Genomic DNA, 24,602 nt, shown 5'->3' on the forward strand with positions numbered 1-24,602 from the left:
TTAAATTGAGTAATTTCTACATATTATTTAATCATCAAACTGGCTTAGAATCTTAAAAATTATCAACAGTATCCTACAATAAATATTTTATTTATTATTATTATTATTTTTATTTTAAATCCGCACGATCTCAACAGAAATATATCAAAGATTTAAACAAAAATAAAATAAACAGTATCAAGTGTTGGTTTTATCTGGACAAATATGTTATCAACTTTTATATATATGTATTTATATAATTTCTGCTCGGGCATGAGTATAACATTTATCGTTTTACGACCGCGCGTCCCATCACTTTTTATGGCGAGGTCGTTTATTTGGTTCTTATTTTTATTTCAGTTTGATTGTGCTTTGCACTATTAACATTATAGTTACAGTTGGAATATTTGCAGTAAACAACAAAAGAAAAAAAATTATTTGAGAAAATTTTTGTTTGTAAATCGTACGGATAATACTGTCCTCTTATTTCTATAGCGTATAATTTTACGACTTGCGGGGAATTATTGCTGAACAATAAACTACATGCATGCTATTATTGCAGCTATATATATTAGGGTGTTCAAAAAAAAAAAAAAAAACAAATTTTTTTTTCCTCGGAAACAGGTTCAAAAATTTCATTCAGATATAAAAATACGCCTGTGGAAATTAGAGCTCTGAATATTGACATTAAGAGGTTCCACATCGCACTTTTCTATTTTTCATAAGAATAACATGGAAATCATTTTTTTTGCGTCTTCTGATTTTTATAACTAAGTAACGATGCGTCGTGGAAAAAATCTGCCGACATAATTTTGTAGGGAATTGAATGCTCTACAAAAATGGTCTCTTATGATTAGACGATTAAATTAAGCGTTTAAAAGATATTGATCATCAAACCTTAATGCATACCGATCTTAAGTTTTTGACAACTAATTTGGAAAATTTCTATTTAATTTATGAGTTTTGAGACAATTTATACAAATTTAAGTTTTTATGAACAGAGAAATGCTTTAAACTATATTTAAAGTTTTTTTTTGCAAACGTAAGAATGTTTGGTTGTATTGAAAAAAAGAAATTATGCATCATTTATCGCTTAAAGTCAATTTTCGAAAAAATTTATAATAAAAATAAAAAATTGCTCTTCATTTTTGATTAAAAATTGTTAGAGCATCAAAAAAATTACACTACTTGCCACAAGAAATATTTTTTATAATTATAGCTTATGAAAGTAATAATCGTTTAAAAAAAAATTTGTAATTCGGTTGATAATTGAAATAAAATACTTTTCTTATGAGTTGGGACGAGGTTTTTGCCTTAATTTTAAAATAAATAGTTCGAATGCTTAATTTTACGGCGGAAATATTGATTGGGTAAAAAAATTTTTCAAACAAAAGTAGTAGAAAATTTAACTTTCTAGAAAAAATGTCTCTTATGATTTTTTTATACGACCAATATTTTCACCGTAAAAATTGAGATTCATAATTAATGATTCAAATTTTTATTAATTATGAAAATGTTAATTTTGAAATTACGGTGAAAATATTGGTCATATAAAAATTTATAAGAGACATTTTTTCTAGAAAATTAAATTTCCTACTACTTTTGTTTGAAAAATTTTTTTATACGACCAATATTTCCGCCCTAATATCAAAAATTTGAGACCATCAATTATTAATTGTCATTTTTAAATCAAAGCAAAATTCCTCGCCCTACTTATGACTAATTGAACATTTTTTTTCTTTAACACTAATACATTTTGTGGTGTAAGGTCCTTAGATAAATAGTATATTGTTGATTGAGAGGTTGTAGGATAAAAATAACAACTTAAGATTGTTTATTATTTCGCGACTTTTCGTATCTTTATTGACACTTCTTCAGGCGTCCCGTGTGAAAAAGAATTTTTGTTCCTAATGAATTTAGATCTGAATTTCATCACGAAACTCAGACCATGATACAAATATGACTTTCATCATGAATTTTTCGTCTAGTAAATCCGTATCACTTCTAAAAATTTATTATTACGTCTACAAAAACATGCATTGCCCATTTCATAATCCTTATTTATTCATGAGTTATAAATTTCATAGGCAAAAAACAAATGTATCTTAAAATAATCAAACTTAAATCTTTAATATTTTTTAAACGGTGAAATTTACGATAAAAATGTAAGAAACCTTTTTTGTAGAGCGTTCAATTTCCTACAAAATAGTATATAAATTTTTGCTGTACGATCAATTAATGAGTGAGAGAATTTTTTTTTATTGGACAGAAAAAAATCGAAAACTGTAATGCGGAGGACCTTCCTATCGAAATTAAAAGCTTATTTTTGGTGAGAGTTTTCCAGAGGTGTCTAGCAACCAATTTTCCAGTGACACTGGTGAAAAAAATATTCGATTTTTTTGACCCACCCTAATATATATATAGGTACTTATATTAATGAGTATTGTTTATTTACATTCAAATTTTCTAGTTATATAGCAGCAACTGATTTAAATATCATATTAAATTATTTAATTTAATAATAATAATATTATTTTAAATAATAATTTAACTAAAATCTACATATTTACCTTAAATATTACATGTACTTATAATTTACATTACTACAATTTTTTTTTTAAATAAAATAAAAATTCTAACACTTGTTATCAATGTGTTGTTCTTTTTTTTTGTCATGAGTCGGGTCATAAGTAATTAGCCTTCTTTACCGACAATAATTCCACATGGTTGAACAACACCAGTGTCAATAAGCCGTCTCTTGTTGGTCATAAGATGATTTTCATCTTTTTTAAGTAGCTCTTCTATCGAGTATGGGTTTCGCTTTCTTTGCGGCGGAACAACCGGTTGTAAATTATTTTCAGCAGTAATTTGATCGGTGACAGTACCGGAATCTCTTTGATTGTCAGTAATTTCTCTTGTTTTCTTATCCTGACAACTGTCTTTTGAACTCGTGGTACTTGTGGTGACTGTTATACATCGTGGACTTTGAGAACTGCTGTCAAACGTGATACTCGTCGAGGAATTTGGTGTTCCGTGACGCGAAAACGCGCTTCGGTCACTGCCTATTTTTTGCCCGAGTTCCAAAATAATCGGCGAGTTTTGAAAAGATTTAAAGTCTTGCGATGACTCGTTATTGTCATCCAGGTCACTTTTGTCAAGAGAGTCGTCACTTCCGGCCATTGAGCTGCTGCTACTTGACTTTAATTCCTGGCTCTGACTGTTTTGTTGCTCAGAAAGTCGCTCAGTTTCCAGTGATCTGGAATAGTTATTTATTTTCAATTTAAAATCTAAATTTCCGCTAAACTTTCAAAGATACTGTAAAAATGTATATGAACATTTTTGTAGATAATTAAATATCCTACAAAAAATGTCTATTTACATTTTTACTTTAACTTGATAATTAACGAGTTATCATTAAAAGTTTAATTAAAATTGAATTTAAATAATTTCAATAATTTTTCACACTATTTCTTCAATGTATCATATCTTGTAAAATATAAAACTTATGTCAAAAATGATAAGGAACTAATTTGTAGAGAATTAAATTATCTATAAATTTAATAATGGATGTTTTTATCGTATCGGTTATAGTTTAGTCAAAATTTAAATAAAAAGATTTAAAACTTATTTTTTTCCTAAATTGTCATGTCGATTATAAATTTAAATTCTCCCGCAACTTTTAAAAATAAAATATATATCGATTTAAATATTATTAAATTAAAGCTCAGAAAATCATAGTAATAATAATTACGTAAATGACTGCATTCCATGATGCAAGTGCAGAGTCGTCGCTTGATAGAGTGAGGAATAAAATCCAGGATTCCACGTGGGTGCGCCAGATCCGGGAGTTGATCCATTCGTGGAGATGTGAAGTGGACCAAGTGATCCAGGATAAAATAGCTGATAATCCGTTCTCATGAGGGCTTCTGTTAAAACGACCCAGAATAAGAGATTATTTAAACTTGGATCAGCTAGACAAGTTCACTCTAACCAACGGCTTTAATAGACCGCTTATAAATCCTCATTAAATAATAATCACCACTATATATATATATATATAAATATATATATTTTGTTTTTATTAGATGCAATTAAATTATTATTATTATCTGATAGACTGGATTTTGGAGCAATGAACCAGATTTATTATTGGAATAAAAATTATGGAGATGAGTTAAATATAATATTCGAGTTTTTAAAATTTAAACCTGGTGAAATTTAAAAATTTATCACGCGATTCAATTACTTCTTGGAAAATGCGTGAGCTATATATTCGTGCATGCTAATAATTGTTTAATGTTAATTTTTACACTTTGCAATCATGAAAGTAATGCGTTTATTTTTTTATTTTTGATGTTTGTTTGTTCAATCATTATATGTATATATATGTATATATCTATAATTCGGAATATTGCGTGTTAGCTAAACTGACGTTTCAATCTCATGCCTGGAGAAATATCCTAATTTTTTATCTCGTATTTAAATAGTAAAAAAATAAAATAATAATATTTTAGCAACGGAATACGAGTGATTTAATTCAAGCGACAGGTGATTTTTATTTAATATTATAATCGTATGGGGGAATAAGGGCGGGTGATACGGGACCGCCAAGGAAATAATGGACATTTGTGCTTTCAAATACGCGGTGCATTTTATTGATTCGACATAAATTTAAAGTAATCATACTAAATTTCAGCTGTAGAAAAAATTTTTTTCCCGAGTGGCAAAAAGGACTACCGCCCAAAAAAATACATAAACTTTTTTTTTCTTTCATTCAAAAAAAAATGACTACACTCAGAAAATTAAGTAATTGTGTTCATTGTGCTAAATTTTTTATTCCAATCATCTAGATTGGAAATAGAATTAATAGAAATTTTTTCAATAGAAATAATAATTATTGGATGATAACTTCTGCAATCAATTTCATAACAGTTACTATCAGGATGGTAACAGTTACCATCAGGATGATAATATTTACTATCTAGGATGGTAATTAATATTATTGAATGCTATGAACAAATGTTTAAATTCTTTTTACCTTAGATGGTAACTATTATAATTTCTGCTGGTACCTGTTACGATCTGGATTATAAATATAACTATTTAGAATAATAATAATAATTAACTCTAGTTAACATACAGGATTGTAACAATTATTATAAATATGGTTAATATTACAATCTAAATAATTTATACAATCATCTAGATAATATTCACTATTATCGGATTGATGCTAGAAATTTTACCATAACTAGATAGTAGTTTCTATTATTTAATTTTCTGAGTGTATAATAAAATTTTTGATATCTAATCTAAGTGAAAAAAAAAAAGATTCGCAATACTGTTAGTAAATAAAGATGTCGAAAAAAAAATTATTGAAGATAAAATTTAGGGAAAAATGTAGAAAGAAAATTTTGGAACATTTATTATTGAACATGTCTGTTATCTGTTAATGATTTCGATCAAAAACAATTTTGGAAAAAAAAAAAATTTTTTACCAAATTTTTGGACAGATCCGTTTTGCCCACCCATATCCTATATATATGAATATATTTTATATATACTGAAATTTTAATTTTACATGAATAAGATACAAATAAATTTTGTAGAAAATCAAATGGGCTACAAAAAATGCATCTTATAAAAAATTGATCAATTCAAAATTCAAAGTCATTAACAATTTTAAAAAATTATATTTAATGTAATATTACTTGTCGTTCTCAATTTCTATAGTTCATTTTTTAATGATACAGTGATCAAGTAAATACAAGAAAAGAAAATTATGGGAAGTTTTGCTATGCATTATGGGAATAGTTCCCATAATGGTATAGGGATTGTACCCATACTATTATAGGGATGGTTCCCACAATAGTATGAGAATAGGAACCATTCCTATAATGTTATGGAAATCATTTCCAAAATATACAGGAATGAACCTTATACTTTATAGGAATCATTCCCATACATTATAGGAACTGCTCCCATAATTTATGGCCATAGTTCCTATGTTGGTATAGGAAAAATTTTTATAGAATTATGGAAATCGTTTCCATAATTTTCTTTCCGTGTACTATCATTCTAAATATGTAGTAATTTTTTCATTTATGATTAAAACGTGAATAATTACAGGATAAGTATGAAAATTTATTGTCTATGCAAGAAAAATTACTATTTGAACTTTAAAAATCGTAACTGATACTTAGAAAATTGACGACGTATTACAAAATTTATTATTTGAATGTTAAAATTTCCCATATTGACACCCGGGTTCCGGGTTACAATTTCAAACACTAATTTTCAAAGTATATTTTTTTCCGTGTTACTAAAATATATAACATTAAAATATCATTTTCCCTCACTCAAATGATTAAAAAATATGTAAAAATAAATTTCACCAAAAATTATAACGTTTCTCCCAAAAAAAATGTTTCTGTAAATAAATAAATAAACTGAATATTACCTCTGGATTCCGGATTTCCTGATACATGTCCCTGATAGCTAGCAGATGATCCAGCATCAATAGGATGATCCGTATGCAATCCACCTCCTCTCAAAATCCGGTTAACTGAAGAAACTGAGGGCAAACTTTGTGGATCACAGGCACCTTGTCTCGCCAACTGTTCCCTTATTTCCCAAGCAAACATCGTCGGCTGCTCTTGCTTCATTCGAAGTATTTTTTTCACCACCGTCGGTGTTGCCACTTGCTGCAATAAAAATATATAAAACCCTTAAAGCCTTTTGTCATCTGCGGTAATTCAGTTTTTGTCAAATTAACACTTTTAAATAATAACATGGTTCTTCTCTCTCTCTCTCTCTCTCTCTCTCTCTTTACATATATATATGTCTGTGTGTGTCCTCGTAAAATATTACCGGCAAAATACATATGGTGTTCACAGGTGAACCGATTCCAAGATCCGATCCATGATCCCAACCGAGTAATCAGATAATGCATCACCACACGGTGCCCTTCGTATGTTTTTAGTTATATGTTGTTGCTGTTCTGAACTTCGTCACCCCATTAAACCACAACGTAATCGCTCTTAAAACATATACCCAAGACCTACACACTCATATATATATATATATATAAATAAGAGGCAAACCTTTTTTACAAGCCAGTGACTCTCAATCACGGGTACAGGCGTTTAAACGCACGTACTTGCGGCGGGATTAATTTGAATTGCTAATGAACGGTGAATGCCCAGTACCCAATGCCCAGTGCCCACTATACTGATGGATAATTTTATGCTAACGCGATGGAAATGTTATACGATCCGACAGATTTTGAGATCAACGATCTTCTTTAAGGTATGAGTAGATTGCCACCCGCTAAGGACACGCGATTTAACGTCGCAGGGGATAAGTTATACATTTTTTTTTTAAGGCTTTCGTCTCGTCATAAAATTCAAACATTGAATACTTTTTTTTATCGAGGGTTATTGATGGATAGCCGATCAAAATCACTATCAGTGATCAGAAAGTACTGAAAGTATTTTTTTTTTAAATTTAAAATTTATTATCGGAGCTATATTTTTGAATTTTGTATAAAAATATTTTTACTAAAATTTTTTATACACAATTTATTAAAAAAAAAAATTAATGTTTCTTTTTTTTTGAATGACCCATTTTTAAAAAAACGGAAAAAATATTTTTGTAAAATTGTGAAAATTTTTTGAACGAAAACGCTTAATTTAAAAATTAACTGATATAAATTAATAACCCAAGTGTTTTTTAATACCAGTAATATTTATGTGACACGAATACGTCATATATGTACACATTGAAAATGGGGTTTGACAGGGTTAGACATTGCGTGCGACCCCAAGATGATCTCAGATTATAATCAGACACTTCCGCAGTGACAATTACCCTTCGACCCAAACAGTCGCTATAGAACAGCTAAGCTCCTGTACTTGGTGTTGGGTGTCCTAATGTCGGAACATCCTCGTGCCGATCAAAAGGGACAACTTAACTGAGCGACTCAGACCAAACGGACGGACTGATGGGCGGATGGACAGGCAATAGCCGGGCACTTGAGTAGAGTATGGATATTAATCGAGGGTAAATTTACCATCAGTACTATACAGCAGGATGGACAACATCTGGTGTCAAACGTTAGATAACCCGAACCACCTTTCAAAACAGGTTCACTAACTCACTAATTATCTCCAGACCGCTCGTCACTCTTGCGTGCTCATCACTGATAACTCCTGTCGTCTTCCCACCACCTCCCCCTTTTTTGTTACTTGTTTCATATTTTTTTGAGAATCTTATCATCTTATCAATGGCAAGGAAATCAGTCCCTTTGTAAGGAAAAAAATTTTTTTGTTTAAAAATATTAAGTTACAGTTTGCAAAAAAGGAGACAAATTGGTCAGTTGAGACAGGGCAGGAAATTAAAAATGTCCAGCAAAAAAATTAAAAAAAAAATTTTTTTCCGTGTCTGTTATCTGAAATGTTTTACTGAGAACTGAAAAAATTGAATCTGAGGTAAAGTGAGCCACTATTAAAACTAACAGTCACTTGCTTGAATTTTTTGTAATTGATCTGTAACACAAATTTTATTTTAATAATTAATTTAATTAAATAACAAAGATTCAATAGGGAGCCATTTTACCTCAGATTAATTTTTTTAGTTTTCAATAACATAATTTTTGTAACAAAAACTTAACGAAAAAAAAAAAAACACAAATTACTGAAAATTTTAAATTGCCCGTTCCGTTCGAACCAACTTGCCCCAGTAATTAAGGGAAAAATTTTTTTTTTTATAAAAAACAGTGTCTTACTTTATCCTTATCTCTCCTATATATTTATATATTTATATACTTTAAATATTTTTTTTGCTTTAACGGCATTTGCCTTCGACTTTTTTCCACTTGTACTTTAACGTTAAATAATTAATCGAATGCACGTGAAAGATGGAAAAAATGATGGCGGAAAAAAAGTGACCCAATGAGTATGTGTATTTACCTAGAAGCGTTTTAACGGATGTCGCTTCAACAATATATACTATATTATTTATGAAGATCGTAATTATCTGATAAAATTTCACACATATGCGACTTCTATTGTTTTATTATTAATGTTCACCGATATATATATATATATATACTGCGTATATATATGTGTAAAATTGTCAAGAGCGTCACAAAGTATAAAAATTATTGACGTAGTTAGCGTTATTATCTACTGTACTTATACATATTTTATTATCACAACATTTTTTTCTATGCTGACTTATTTTTACAGAAAGATTATTTATTTTTTTTGAAAAAAATATATATAATTCGAAAAATTAACACAAGACAAAAAATTGAATTTTGTGTGTTTATTCTTGACCTTATAACGTGATAAAAATTATTATATTGTTATATATTATATATTATAATATATTTCTTCTTCATTTAAATATTAACTCAATTAAATTTTCTATATATATATTTTAAGTAAAATCCAATGATTTATTATCGTACACGAAAGAAAGGATTTCTTGTCGCGAAATAATTTTACCCGCCCCAAAAAAATTTTCATATTGCAAATAAAAAACGAAAATTTTCTTGGGGCGAGATAAAATTTTTCTTGAGCCAAGAAACTTTTTCTTACGTCAAAAAATCTTTTTTTTTTGTACAAGTGAGAATCATTGAAATAAAATTGTCTATAAAATCCCATTATTGTGTCCCATACATACATATGTTTATATATAAAGACAGAGCACGTTGTAAACACGAAAGGATAGGCAAAACAGACCACTCCAAAAATTTGTTAAAAAACTGTTTTTTTTTTCAACAATTGTTCTATCGTCATTTACAACTTTTAACATCATTTTTGTACAATTTTGAGTGTCTCAAATTTTTTTAAAATTTTGCCAGTGGACAATGTATTGTTGGCCACAAAAATATATGCAGTGTCTTCTTCACTATATTTAAAATTATTTATCTTTAATATATTTTTTTTCGACATCTTTATTAACTAACAGTATTGTAAATTTCTTTTTCCTTTTCGATCAGAAACAAACAATTTTTATTTAAATGAAATAAAAAAAAATTTTTTTACTTTTCTTGCAAATGGTCATTTTGCCTGTACGGGGAAAAACAAATTTTTCTAAGGTAACCATAGAAATTTAGTTTAATTACTTCAAATTGACGTCAAAAAATGAAGATTTATCGTATTCGGATTCCTCTATATGTATATCAAAAAATTAATAATAAAATTCCTTGGAAAAAAAAAATAAAAAGTCTTATATTATACTGGTATGTATAGTAAAGATGAGATAAATCAATTAATTCGCAAATAAATTACCAAACTGCTGGTTATAACGTTGCGCTATTGAGTCACTATCAAGTTTAATCGGCTAATATTTGAGTAAGAATATCATGCTCCATACTTGCCAGTACATGACAAACCCATCACGTGTCTGAGGTAATTAATTTAAGTTAACTACGTGGGATCGTACTTACAATGTGTCAACCAGCTCATATTATGTAAACATATTTTCACATATCCCATATATACCTTTTATTCATCGTTATTTATTAATATTTTGAACACATAATAATAATAACGACTAACAACCAACTTTGAAAGTTCAGGTTAATGTACTCGAGGTAATAAAAATTAATTCATTACTTGAATTATTTTTAAACCTCTTACACACACACATATATATATATATATAAATATATGTAGGGAAGAAATAACCTGGAAGAGTTTTACGCACAGCATATAATTATATTATCATTAGTGTCATAGATGCGATATTGCAGCATTTGGTGTCGGTGTATAATCAAGGATTATAACTACCAAGATGGCGATGAAAGATATTATACAAGTATTTCGACTGTACACTCATTTCCACCTTCTCATCATATACATTTTTTCTACTTTACCATTAACATCATCATATTTAATTGCTTATATTTTTTTTGTTAATGACCAACAACAGCTAGAGTAACTTGACCCATAAATAAATGACTCCCAATAATTAGATAAGAAATGTTTCGATTTTGAAACCGATTGATTCCGATTGATTTTCGTTATTACACCCGTAGATGTTTTGACAATGAATATTTTTTTCCGCAGAAATTTTCTTAACAGGTATTTTCACGTGGTTATTTTGTCGCGGATATTTTATCCGGATGACTAAGCGCGACTCCAAGCAGCAGTAATTTGTGATACACTGTAAAAAATTTTAAGTCCGCAGTGGTGTGAATGATTTGGTGTTAAAATTTTCAATACTGCCGGTGTGAAAGTTATCCGACTAGAAAAAAAGTTGTAAGACCTGTTGGGATCCAATTGGGTTCCCAATAGGGAACCCAACATTGGGATGTAATACATAGCCCAAGATGATCCCAATCGGGTCATCGCAATTGGGTATACCCAATTTTTTCCCAATTAGGCATACCCTATAAGGTTTCAATTGGGTACACCCTACAGAAACTTTAGGCCAACCCAATAAAATCCCACTAAAATCCCAACATAAAAAAAATTTGCTTAAATAAATTTTCTATTTAAATCATCTCATTCCAGTACAATTTTTTTTTTATTTATTCAATTTTCGTTATTACTGTTCATTTATATTAGTGTTAACTAACAAAAAAAAATTAATTATTTTACAAATTCTCACTTTGCACGAGACATAATTGTGTGGATTAGAACGTTCACACCACCGACGGTGTAAATGTATAAGTTCTTTGTTTAAAACCCTCGATTACTTCGACACTAAGTATTCAATTTTTATTTTGAAATAGTCTACATCGATAATAATAATGACATAGAAGTACTGTAGCCTATATATTTATTTGATAATTTTTAACTATCGACTATATTATCGGACAATATTTGAGGTAATAACACTGAACAGTGTGAAAGAAAACACTCATACCGAGTTAATAGTACACCGCTTGATACTTCACACCGTCAATTCACACCGAGTAGACTGTGTAAAGTCCTCGGGGACCATTTTAACACAAAAAATTTTTTACAGTGAATAATAGTTATAAATTTTACTGTGATCATTGTAATTTTTTAAACAAATTTTCGCTAGATGGCCCGTAAAAAATTTGGGGAGTAGATAACTGTTTATTTATTTAATCCTCTCAGAGTGAAGTTTACTCCCAAGGGGAGTTTATTTTAATATTAAAACTCCAAATCGGAGTGAATGCGGTTTTAAATTAAATCCAAATCACTCCGATGAAATGACAAACTTCCTATTTATTCCGTATGTGAAGTGATTTTTTGTAAAAACTCTGAAATTCCGAGTGACGGAGTGGATTCGGACTTAAATAAAATCCGTAATCGCTTCGAATTCACTCCCACTTTTTTACAGTGCATGCAATTTTACTAAAATATCATATCCTAGCAAACAACAATAATAATGTTACTGTGTAAATGAACTAATTATTAAAAATGTAGGGGAGACCGGGGCAAGACGGCCCACCTGGGGCAAGAAGGCCCACCTCAAAAATTAACCAAAAATTTTTTTTTCTTGTTTTCTTTTGATTATCACAAATTTAGATTATTTACTCATTTTTAGCCCGATACGTGAAACTTGGGGCAAAATGAACCACTCAAAAATTCTAAAAGAAAATGTATTTCATAGTATTATAACCTAGTCATGATTAATTTAATAGAAATATCATTTTTTGGTTAATTATATGGATTTGGATTAAAATAGAGCATTTGAAAAAGTTAAAAAAACCAATAATCAATTTTCTACAGAAGTGAAAAAATGACTCGTATTATATCAAAAAAGGTTATTTCGAGTAATATTAAAGTAAATACAGTTGTTAAAGAGAAAAATATAAACATTTGTTACGCAGGAAATTTTTTTACAATTAAAAAAAAAATTTTTTTTTTCATTTTTTTTCGGAGGGGGCCATCTTGCCCCAAAAAAAAACAAAAATTTTTTTTTCAGGAGCTTCACCAAAATTTTGGTGAATTGAGTTCAAGTTGGACAAGAGTAAATCGACTTGATGGTTAAAAGCCACAAATAATAATAACCGGCTTAGGTGGGCCGTCTTGCCCCGGTCTCCCCTACTCTCTTTAAATGAATCAGTGAAAAGTGCTGCAAATCAGTGAATATTCACTGCATAAACAGTCCCAAGTATACCACTTATTCAATCAGTTGGACTGTTTATGCAGTGAATATTCACTGATTTGCAGCACTTTTTACTGATTCATTTTAAGAGAGTATTGAAATATCCGATTGCATCTCCATTTATCTTATATATATATATATATATATATTGCCAAATACCAGAATGAATACAGCAACAAAGTACGAAAGTAGCATGAAATTATTATATGGTAATGCCCGGAGCAAGGTGTGTTGGGTAATAATGTGTGTGGTCACGAAGGGTTTACTTAAAATCACATCAGTTGTTCTTGCAACAGGAGAGTATCTGGTAATATTGGCTTAATAATAATATGAATATAAATATACATAAATATGATACCTTAGTTTTACTGCCGCCAATGCTGCCAGGTCTAATGCTTCCAGTTTCGTAGAAGCGGGTTAATATCTTGGAAACACATCCATGAGAAACGAGAAGTTGACGGGAAATATCACAAGGACGTACTCCAACAAGAGCCAATTGAACAATTCGCTGTCTTACACAATCTGGTAGAGGACGTCCATTGACAAAGACACCTCCCAGTTGATTAACTCCAGCTTGACCTGAAGAATATTATCACTATTGGTATCAAATCTACAGATTTACGAAAGCATAATAATAATAATAATAACAAAGACGGTTGTGAAAACGTTAATAGCTAAAAAAAAATGAAGCCAGTTTCAACTCCATCCCCATCACCAGACCCTGCCACTGTCCCTGTTCCTGTCTCAAACCCAAACTCAAATGACATTAGGGGATGGGCAGGTGCTTTCACAGCGGTTTCGTTCTCTAATGACATCGGCAAAAGTTCTAGTGTATCTTTGGTTGTTCGCGTGTCTCCCATGAACATGAAGTTGCTCTTTAACGTGTAATTATATTTAGGAGCACAAAGATCTGATGAGCCATCAGAAACTCTAGACGAAAATTGCTTCCTTCGAAATGCATCGGCTATCAAAATTTTACGATGCGATTTAGATTTTTTTTTTCGTTTTCTAATGATCTATACACTGATCAGTAAAAATCATTGCTAATTTCACCTGCTCAACCTGTCTTTTAGTTAAACTTCTTTTTTTTTTTCAAAAAATGTTGAGTTAAGTCATTAAATCGCAATATGCTAAATTAATTATTTTAATCAACATACGGATTGATGTTTTTTTTGCTTCATCTTGTTGGCAAATATCCGGAAATAAGTTAAGATAAATTGGTTTTAAGAATAATTTAAAATGTTTTGATTTAGTCCGTGAGAAATATGTGGGTCCATCGTAATTTCATAATCTATTTGTTAATAAGTCTGTGTAATAAGTAAGAACCGACGTGTTTTCGAGTAATTTATATTATGTCAGTAGCTTATTTGCTTACCAGGTCATTTTATATCATAAATAGGCAGTGTAAGAAATGTTTTTCGAGTTAATTAGCATTGAACATTACGCGCAAATTTTTATTGACGGATTCATAACTTTCACTGGATTATTTTTTATTCATTTAATTGTTCACACTAATCGGTAGTATAATGAAATTTTAAACAACTTTTTTCGAAGAAAATTAAAAAATTTATTCAAATTTATTGAATGTAATTTTTCAAAAAAATTTATTTAAAATTATTCACGTTAAATTTTGAGTTGACATCGAAATGTTGCTAATAAATTTTTTAGGAAATTTAATGGTCTACAAAAAAGGTCTGAAAAAAAAATTGATAAATTAAAAATGTAAAACGTTATGATCAATTAAAATTTTGATCATTATTAATATAGATGTCCAAAAAATGAAAAATTTAAGATTTACAAAAAATAAATTACTGTCGACAATTTTGAGTTTATGTAAAAAAGTCATTAGACTTTTTTGTAGGGAATTTTATGGGCTACCAAAAAGGATTCTTATAAAAAATTGATAAAATCAAAAGATTCAAAGTTACAGGCTTTTTCAAATTTGATTATTAATTTTATATTATTTCAAAGTTAAAAATTGTGCACTTGACAGAATTATAAATAAGTAATTAATGTAAAAAATTTTCATAGATCAGTTTAGATCAGCCTGCTATTCATGATTCATTAAAAGAGATTGTAATTAGATAAATAATGGTATGACATTGATAAATTTATTTAATTTTATGCTCGAGTAAGTTTCAATTCCAATTTTTTTTCTAGTCATTTTACTATTTTTATTCACATTTGATGATTATGATTAGAATTTTTTAATCATATATTATACTATATTGCCGTACATAATTTTTTTTTAGATAAAAATGTCTCTAAGGGACCTAAATTTTCCGGGGCAAAAATAAATTAACAAATAACTAATAACTTTAAAAATAAATTTCTTACTTTTATTTAGTGGACAGAGAGTAAAATAACGAAATAAAAGTCTAAATACAACTCAATTGTAAGAAAGAATCGGGACGATGACAGCGGCAAAACGTTTAAAAACACATAAAACCGTTACGGAATGAAGAAGGCGGCGACGGCGGCAACTTGGATATAAATCCTTAGTGCACGCGCCTTCACGTACCATTTCAGGATGGACTTGTTGTATTGCCAAAGTAGAATAAGGACGAGAAATAAGTATAAGAGACGTATACCGACTAAAGAGATGATCGCTAATTATTGGCTCCCGACCAACTAATTACGTCATTAACGTCAATTACAACGTAGATATAGAGCATCCGAATAATTATCGTTTCCAAAAATTTATTCAAAAAATTTTTGATCATTAATCTCTTTCACTCTAAGAAAAGAAAAATGCGACTTGACATATTATATATTTATATCTAAAACATGGCATTAAAAAACGATCATTGGGTTATCTTTTGGTGGGACGATCTCTTGATCGCATTCTCGTTTAAATCGTCGGTACTTATTTTATTCACTCGGGACATTAATATAACACATGTTCAAAATTATTATTACTGCAAAAACAGAAGCTTAAGGTGGCACCCTTTATCTAGATAAAATCATAAAGATTATCGCTATAGATAATGAGATTTTTGTACGTTTTAAATTTACAGTGCGTTCTATATTTTATTTAACATTCAAAGGGATTCAGTCGCTAATTTTTTTTCTTCCGTGTTTAATAGAAAAACTCGATACTGTTAATATATATAAGTAGAGGGGAAGGGTGGGCAAAACGGGACCAAATGAGTAAGACGGACCAGCCTAAAAATTTGGTAGAAAATTCTTTTTTCAAAATTTTTTTAACTGTCATTTTATCACCTCTTTTGGATAATTTTAAGTGGTCCAAAATTTTTTTTCAAAATTTTTCAGTGGACTCAATTTATTGTTGGCGACAAAAATACATGCGGTGTCTTCTTCGCAATATTTTAATTTTATAAAAGTAATTTATCTTCAATACTTTTGAACTTCCCGCTAAAAAAGTTGAAAATTTTCAAAAAAAAAAGGGAAGTTATTGGTTTTAGTCCGATTTTCGAAATCCAATGTTTAAATAGATCTCGACGTTTTGAGGCCCTATTAGGAAGCTATTCTGCCTCTTTTCAAGATGATGCCCAAGTGTACGTACGTTCGTATATGAATATTCTATAACTTTTGAATGGATAAACCGATTTGAATCTTTGCTGTGGCATTCGAAGCGGCGTATCGATTCCTAGGTTCTGTAAAAATTGAGCTTGTTCAGTACAGTACGTTTCGTGTCATTCCCACAGAGTCAATCGTTTTCCAGTTTTTTTTTTTGCATCTTTATTAACTAACAGTATTGTGAATCTCTTTTTTTTACTCAGCTGAGATATAGACAATTTTTTTTAACGAAAGAAAAGAAAATTTTTTTATATGTTTTTGAGGGTGGTCCGTTTTTGCCGCCTTTCCCCTTTTATTAAATTTACGGGTTATTTGAATTAAAATTATAAATAATTATTTTTGGTAACCTGTGAGTATTTTAAATAATTTAGATGGGTGGTGATGATAAAATTTTTTTTCAAGGAGGTTTTGAATAGAAATAAAGAAAAGTTGATAGTGATAATTGCGAATATAATAACGGGGGTTGAATTGGTCACTTTAATGCTTACGAGCAGATGGGATTATTATTGGCTATTTTTAAGATAGTAGAGGTCTAGAAAATAAAAAATCATCTACATCTGCTTTACAAATATATATATATATATCTATATATAAATTAATTTTATTGTTTATGAAATTTTAATGGCCCAAAAATATTAAAATTAAAATTGAATAATTTTTAAGATAAAAATAATTTTACGAAGAAGTTTTTTTGAAAATTTTTCTATTTTAAGAAATTTTGCTGAGTTCAAAAATTTAGTTTGTAACTAAGCAAAAAATACAAATAATCATTGATTTTAATACAAAAATTTTGACTAAACTACTAAAATTAGGGTAAAAATTAATGAATTCAAATTTGTAAAAAAATTAAATTGTTATATAAATTTTTTTTTTTAAACTCAACAAATATTTGAATCTTAAAAATTTTCCGCACAGCCTAATTTATCAACATATAATTTAAAGAAATAAACTCACCCGTATGCGGCATCGTCACGCTTGTATTATTCCTAGAAGAAAAATAAAACCAATATAATTACAATTATTACTTCTATTTGTAACTTATTTAAGAAAGTTTATAAACTTAAAGTAATTTTTTTATTTTTCTATTGTTTTTCTTTTCGTCGATTAACTGCAAGGTAAATATACATGAATAACTGAGTGGTGTTCTGAGCTTCGTGTAATGAATTTAAATGTATTCAAAGGGCGCGCTTGACGCTTGACATGCCAACCCTTAAATATGCAACCAAACTGATAAGCTCAACCACTGCTAACTATTACGACCACCGGACACTACCGTGACTTTCGTTCTTTTTACAAAACCATCATTTTATATATACATATATATATATATGCATTTCAACATTAATAATGCGTAAAATATAAAAAATTATAAATAAACAGAATTAAAATTAGTGATAACAGTTTTTATTTTTCTTAATTATTCTACTATAATATAATTTAAATAATTTCATTAATCATAACCAAATTACATATTTATGGTATGTAATTAAAATAATGATTAATATAAAATAAATTTGAAATTAGCGTGTGTTGAAAAAAAAATTATTATGTACAAAAAAATCCGGGGTAAGTTAATCAGTTCAGATACTGGGGCAATTTTAAATTATCAGTAAAATTTTTTTTTTTTTATAATCGCGGCCCATTTTACCTTGAAGTCAACTTCTTTCAGTTATCAATAAAATAATTCAGATAATAAACTCGTAAAAAAAAAATCATTTAAGATGAATCGAATTTGTTTTATTGCTCTCTAAATCCGAAATAGTGAAAATAAGTGAATATTATGATCCTGAAGTTAGCAGACAATTATTAATTTTCGGATTTTTTTTCATCAAATCAATTACAAAAAAAAAAAACTAAAAATATGCACTTATAGAAAATTTAAAAAACTACAGGTGCAATTTTTTGAAATATATTTTTTTTACAGTGTGTTGTCTAAAAAAAAATCCAAAAATTATTAGACGTCGCTAACTTCAGTATCATGTAAACATTCACTAATTCCAAGTGCAAACCGAACCACTAATTTCAAAAAGTGGTTCGGTTGTCACTTAGAATTAGTGAATATTCACTTATTTCACTTATTCATGTTTAGAGAGTGAAAATTTTTTATTTCCCGCCGATGTCCATAGTGGCCAACTTCTATTTTTCTTTTTTTAAACTACGTAACTAAGAATTTTTTGCGACAAAATTGTTTATGAATAAATGAAATGTGATTGATATTTTTAAAAAATATGAAACTATTATAGCAGAAAATAACTCAGAACATATATACATATATATAGACATATATATATAAGCGTATCGCGGTGGTGATGGCGTGTACTTTGTGATGCAAATTAATGCACGATTACCGGAGCCACCCTTCAAGCTCAGCTCACATTTAGCTTGTAGGTGTACTTGTTGTTTGTTACCCTTTTTATACATTCGGCTCTTGCTAACTAATATGTAATCTCAGAGACTTTAGCTCCTGTGCTTATATTATAAGTCGCTATATTTATACCCCACTGTCATTTCGCATTTTTTTTTTTCCATGAAAAAAAAAAATCTGACGGTCAATTAAAAAATTTTGAATGACATTAAATCACTGTAACTTTTTACGTTACAAATTTATATATATTTACTATCATACATTTTTTTAGCCCACAAAACTTTCAAAAAAATTTTCCTCTATTTTAGAAAAAAATTTTTAAAAATTCAGTCTACAGTAAATGATTTTTTTTTAAATTTTGATTAATAACAAAATTTCTACCACAAAAAAAATATATATATATATATGAAGTAAAAGACCTAATACCCGATCACTACATATATTTATAAATATAGATATACAAATACATGGAATAATCGGGTATTATGTCTTTTACCTTACAGTCAAAAAAAAAAAAAGAAATATCTTGCGGAAAAGCGAATTATATCAGGGCGTGTTGTAGTTAATTGAATAACTATACAAACAATTTTTCCGTCGGCTCGAATGTTTTATCGTGGTCATACAAACAGGTGGATTTCGATTTAATTATCAAGTCCTTAAACCATACATATATACAATAATAAAAAAAATGAAAAGAAAAAAAAAATGTAGTGTGCGTTTGCTCTCGCGATACGGGTGTAATTCGCGTACATAAAGGGGAACGGACGAGCGTTCTTAGCAAGAGACACGTGTTCGTAAGAGTAACATCGGCAAAACATTAAGAACGCGAGAAATGCTTCTGAACGCCTGGCACACGGTCAACCGTTTGATTTATAATAATCGCTCAATCCTCATTACTGGGATATTTCATTGTGAGACCGAGATATATCGCGTTTAATACATATATATATATCCAGTTAATCCGCAAGTTGTCTCTATACTAGTATACTATATACAGTGTACTGGTCATCATCATCATCATCATCATCATCATCATCATCTTCACCATGATCATGTGGAAAAAATTTTTCAATAAAAAAAATTTCTCAACTAAATATATATTTTATTAATCTGTACAAATAAATATGACATTTTTTTGCACATGTAAAATTTTATATATATATATATGATGTACCCATACAAATTAAATTGACGGCTATGACTGTAAGTGGTTACGGTTTGCACCGAAATGAATTTTCGTTTATTCATTAGGCAAATCCTTTTTTTTCAATTTTTTTTTCTTTTTTTCTCGTGTATTATAATCGACCGGCGCATGTTACGTACTAAGTAGTATAGAGTGTGTAATGTAAGTCGCCACAAAGGAGGGGTAAGTTAGCCGTATCTCCGATACGCCACTGGCCATAAAAATCTGAATATATTAAAGTGCTCGCACGACATCTCAAGCGAATTGTGAACACATTCCTGATAATCATACTTTTTTTTACATTTCTAATTTTTTTAAACTTTTTTATAAGTGAGATCTGATCTTTTATATTTATTTCCTTGGCTGCATCCGACAAGCTTTGGCATATTTTAGCTTTTATTATATCGCTATCACGATAAACAGTAGCGATCATTTTTTTTATTGTTTGATTTTTAAATTGAATTGTGATTGGATTAAAAAAATTATTGACTGAACATATATGGATTTTAAGTATTTCAGAATAATTCACTTATTAAAACCCGAGTTTTTAATTTTTTTTCTAGATCTTAATTTTTTAAATTCATAGATCGAGTATTTAAAATTCAAATTCTAGTTAAATTATCAAAGATACACTAAAAATGTATATGAACAAATTTATAGAGAATTTAATTTACCATAAATATGTAATGATCTATTTTTATTGTATCTCTAATATTTAAATCCAAATTTTAAATTCTAATTCAAAAATTTTTTTATAAAGTTACTAATTTCCAAATTCATAGATTGCGCATTCAAAATTCAAATTCTAGTTAAGTTATCAAAGATATACCAAAAATACATATAAACAAATTTATAGAGAATTTAATTTACTATAAATATGTATTGATCCATTTTTATCGTATCTCTAATATTTGAATCCAAATTTTAAATTCTAATCCAAAAATTTTTTTATAAAGTTACTAATTTCCAAATTCATAGATTGCGTATCAAAATTCAAATTCTAGTTAAGTTATCAAAGATACACTAAAAATGTATATGAACAAATTTATAGAGAATTCAATTTTCTATAAAAATGTACTGATCTACTTTTATTGTATCCCTGAAAATTTCATCAAAATTTAAATTTTCAACATAAAAATTTTCCAAATTCATAGACCGCGTATTCCAGATTCAAATTCTGGTTCAACTGTTAAAAATACGCTAAGAATGTATAGACACAAATATGTAGAAAATTAAATGTTTTACAAAAATGTCATATATTTTTATCATATTTCCAATATTTAAGTAATAAAATTAATTTAAAAGTTATAGCTAATTTTTACTCTAAAATCAATCCCAAAAATTTCAATATCACTTTTAAAATTTCGCGGTAACTCAAATTTAAAAAAAAACATAAATAATTCTGACCCTTCTCCACTTATATATATATATATGAATATATATAGATTAAAAAAAAAGTATGAGTATAAAAAGTGATGTCAAATAAGCAGTTAAGCATTATTCAGATTTTTACCAGACTAATTATAATAATTCGGGCCGCCGTGGCGCTGTGGTTCACGCCACTCGACTTACGTAGTATAAAAAATTTGCATTTTAAATTAACCGATGGCGTGTCGACCTCCGTACACCCGACTTTGTTTATAATAAAACTTGATACTCACTAGCTAAAAATTTATAAAATAATTAAACTAAAGAAAAAAAATATATACTAATTTTCCTTACCAAAAAATAATTTATCTCAGAGCTTTCCTTTCCTCTCCTCTCGCTTGGTCACCAAAAACGTTTGATAAATCTTCACCATTAATAATCCGTAATAAAAAAAAAAACTTAAGCCCACAAGTAAACTAGAGTCAACACATCACTCGGTCACTTGAATTAAAATTTTCAAAATTTCAAAATAAAAAAAAAATAAATAAATAAATACAAAAATGATCTGGATGATCTTGAACACCTTAGTCGGCAAAGGTTGCCAGCGAATTGCTGGCGTGGTGCCTCGTGAGTCCGAGCACGAGGCTGCTGAAGATTGCCGGCAGGTAAAGGACTCGCGTGTCAGAAGAGGGAAAGCTCAGGTTGGAGTGGGATATGTTGGCTGTGTCAAAATAAATCTCAGTACCCAATATCCAGTATCTAGACTTAACAATCCAGACATCAGACCCCAGACATCAGACACCAGACACTATTTTATTTAAATGCTACAGGTTTAAGATGTTAAATGTCCTACTTGCAAACTGAATGTCTGATCACGAGTGTCCGTCGCGTGCTCAGCTTTTGCGGAGCAGTTTGGGTGGGGACCAAAGTGCGACCTCACGACCCTCGACCAGGGGCGGGTACTGGCACGCCTTCCTTCACAAGTTTACTTTACGCTTCGATTCTTCATCATCATCATCATCATCATATTAATTTCACCCTTTTTCACTTTAAATTATCCTATAATTTTAATCATATTTTTAAATAAAAAAAAAATTATTATTGCCACTGATGCGCATCCAATTGAGTTAAAAGTCAAGCGTATCAATAGATCCGATCAATTACAGAACCAGGTACTCTGACTAGATCTATTGATCTAGGAGAGCTAGAGATCTAATCCTGTCTTGGAGATTTTTATCAAGACTTTAAAATATAAGATAAAAAAAATGCTACAAGATCTTAGACACCGGCTCTCATTTTTTGTTACACCTGCAGACAGCACGCGACATCAATTATTTCATCATTAGATTTTTTTTTTGTCTTGAGTAAGAACTGATAGATGAATTTTTATTATTTTTTCACCTCTTGATTATTAAACGTAATATTGACTTTACGGGATCTATTTATTTAAGATTTATATATAATAGGGGAGGAAAAAGTTTGTCGGGTGGACCCTCGGATGTGTAACGACCCCCTGTGGAGTAATTGTGGTAACAGACAGGTTGCCTTCACGGATCATCACCAACTGACTGATGTTCTTACAATACCCCGAATTTTTTTTATTTGGGTGAGTGGATCTGTGCTGATCTTTGTTATATTATTGTTATTATTGCAGAGATGATGACATGGATCAGTGGATTCTAAACATTGCTTTGGATCATCTGCTGCTAATTTGATATTGTATGTTTTTGTGGTCAACCAAATGTTAGAGCAATTCTTAGCACGTAAAACTATTTTTTAATACTTTTTTTAATGGTGAAAGAAAGCTTGTTTGCTATAAATAATAGACTAGCTTTCATACCTCTGACACTTGTGAAATATTTTTGTAGATAAATAAATTTAATTTTTGAAAAATAATTTCATGATTTTTAATTTTTAATTCTGGTTTTTTTTTAAATGTGCAGTGAAAAAAATTTAATTTTGCTGACAATCAGGAAAAAATTAAGAAAATTTTGTCACAATTTTACTATACTTTGATAATTATTTGAAAATAATTTGAAATTTTTGATACTGGTATTCAAAAATTTATATGAAAATTTTGATAACTGTCAAATTTTATTAAAAATCAAAACAATAATAATTTTTTTTAGACTACTCCCTTTCCCCAAATATTTTTGACCACTGAAAATTTTTTTTCAAATTTACTACAAATTAAAAACAAAATAAAAAATTTTTGTTTTCCCCCCAATCAGCTTTAAAATAAAAAATTTTTTTCAAACATTTTCTGTCTCTACTCTCGTTTAAACACCAAATTATTTGCAAGTAAACAAAAAATTTTTTGACAAAAAAATATATAAAAAAAAAATTTCTTACCTTGAAAATTCCTGGACACTCAAATGTCAATTATTTTCTCATTTTATTGAAGTAGATCCATATATATTTATGGTCAGCGGTGACTTTTGTAGTTTGTCCTCGTTAAATTAGACAGCGGCAGGTGTACCCGCGTTATCCCGCATCTCGTCCCGCATTTCAAAATTTTGAATATTTTTTTCCATTTGAATCTTTTCTCCATCTCCATCTCAATCTCAATCTCCATCTATATAGATTTTTTACAGCGAAATCACTCATCGAAAGTAGAATAGAACCTGTAGTAGTACCTGTAAAACTGCGAAACCCATAGACAACAAAACGACGATTAGCTCTTATATGTTATATATATATACATACATTATATTAACTCTTTTGGTTTATTTGTTGTTCGCACATCAGCCAGACACTGCCTCTACTGGTATAGTCCAACCGATCAATTTGCTATGGGTATTCTTACAAGCTTTGTGTACCCTGCTAAACAAAGCATCGCCATTATATTACATCAGGAGCTAAGAAAAACCCTAAAACCAATTTTATCGACAGTAATTTTGTCTAAACATCATCCACTCTAGCAGCTGCGCTCCTTCGTATTCACTCTTTCGACGAGATATTAAATATATTTTATAAAATACTCAACATTTGTTACATATTTTTTTTTGTCTTTATATATATATAAATGCCGCCTTGGTAATAAATTAAAGAGTAAATTTATAAAATTGTAAA

The 24,602-nt window shown here is 29.1% G+C and overlaps 1 protein-coding gene across 3 annotated transcripts; it reads right to left on the reverse strand.

Moving 5' to 3' along the window:
- Positions 1–1,537: 1,537 nt before the first annotated feature.
- LOC130673499 (uncharacterized) lies at positions 1,538–24,575 on the reverse strand. 3 transcript variants are annotated; one of them, XM_057478520.1, is made up of 6 exons: positions 23,883–24,575; positions 17,569–17,600; positions 13,433–13,653; positions 6,440–6,683; positions 3,731–3,905; positions 1,539–3,235 (listed from the first exon to the last, which is right to left on the reverse strand). In XM_057478520.1, the coding sequence occupies exons 2-6, from the start codon at positions 17,579–17,581 to the stop codon at positions 2,674–2,676; spliced, it is 1,215 nt and encodes a 404-aa protein (XP_057334503.1). In that variant the 5' UTR covers positions 17,582–17,600; positions 23,883–24,575; the 3' UTR covers positions 1,539–2,673. The 3 variants fall into 3 exon arrangements, with proteins under 3 accessions (XP_057334504.1, XP_057334503.1, XP_057334502.1); XM_057478519.1 differs by lacking the exon at positions 23,883–24,575 and adding an exon at positions 21,885–22,366 and having other exon boundaries at positions 1,540–3,235; XM_057478521.1 differs by lacking the exons at positions 13,433–13,653; positions 17,569–17,600; positions 23,883–24,575 and adding an exon at positions 8,051–8,214 and having other exon boundaries at positions 1,538–3,235.
- Positions 24,576–24,602: the final 27 nt, after the last annotated feature.

This window comes from Microplitis mediator, chromosome 8 (genome assembly GCF_029852145.1).
Source record: "Microplitis mediator isolate UGA2020A chromosome 8, iyMicMedi2.1, whole genome shotgun sequence".
Lineage (NCBI taxonomy): Eukaryota > Metazoa > Arthropoda > Insecta > Hymenoptera > Braconidae > Microplitis > Microplitis mediator.

Bases quoted from the DNA above. Each gene is read 5' to 3' on its own strand.
- LOC130673499 (XM_057478520.1), bottom strand. The intron at 6,684-13,432 runs GTATCATATTTA...TTTTTATTGCAG, and splicing joins TTGGCGGCAGTAAAACTAAG to CAAGTGGCAACACCGACGGT. The intron at 3,906-6,439 runs GTAATATTCAGT...TCGTTTTAACAG, and splicing joins AGGAAATCCGGAATCCAGAG to AAGCCCTCATGAGAACGGAT.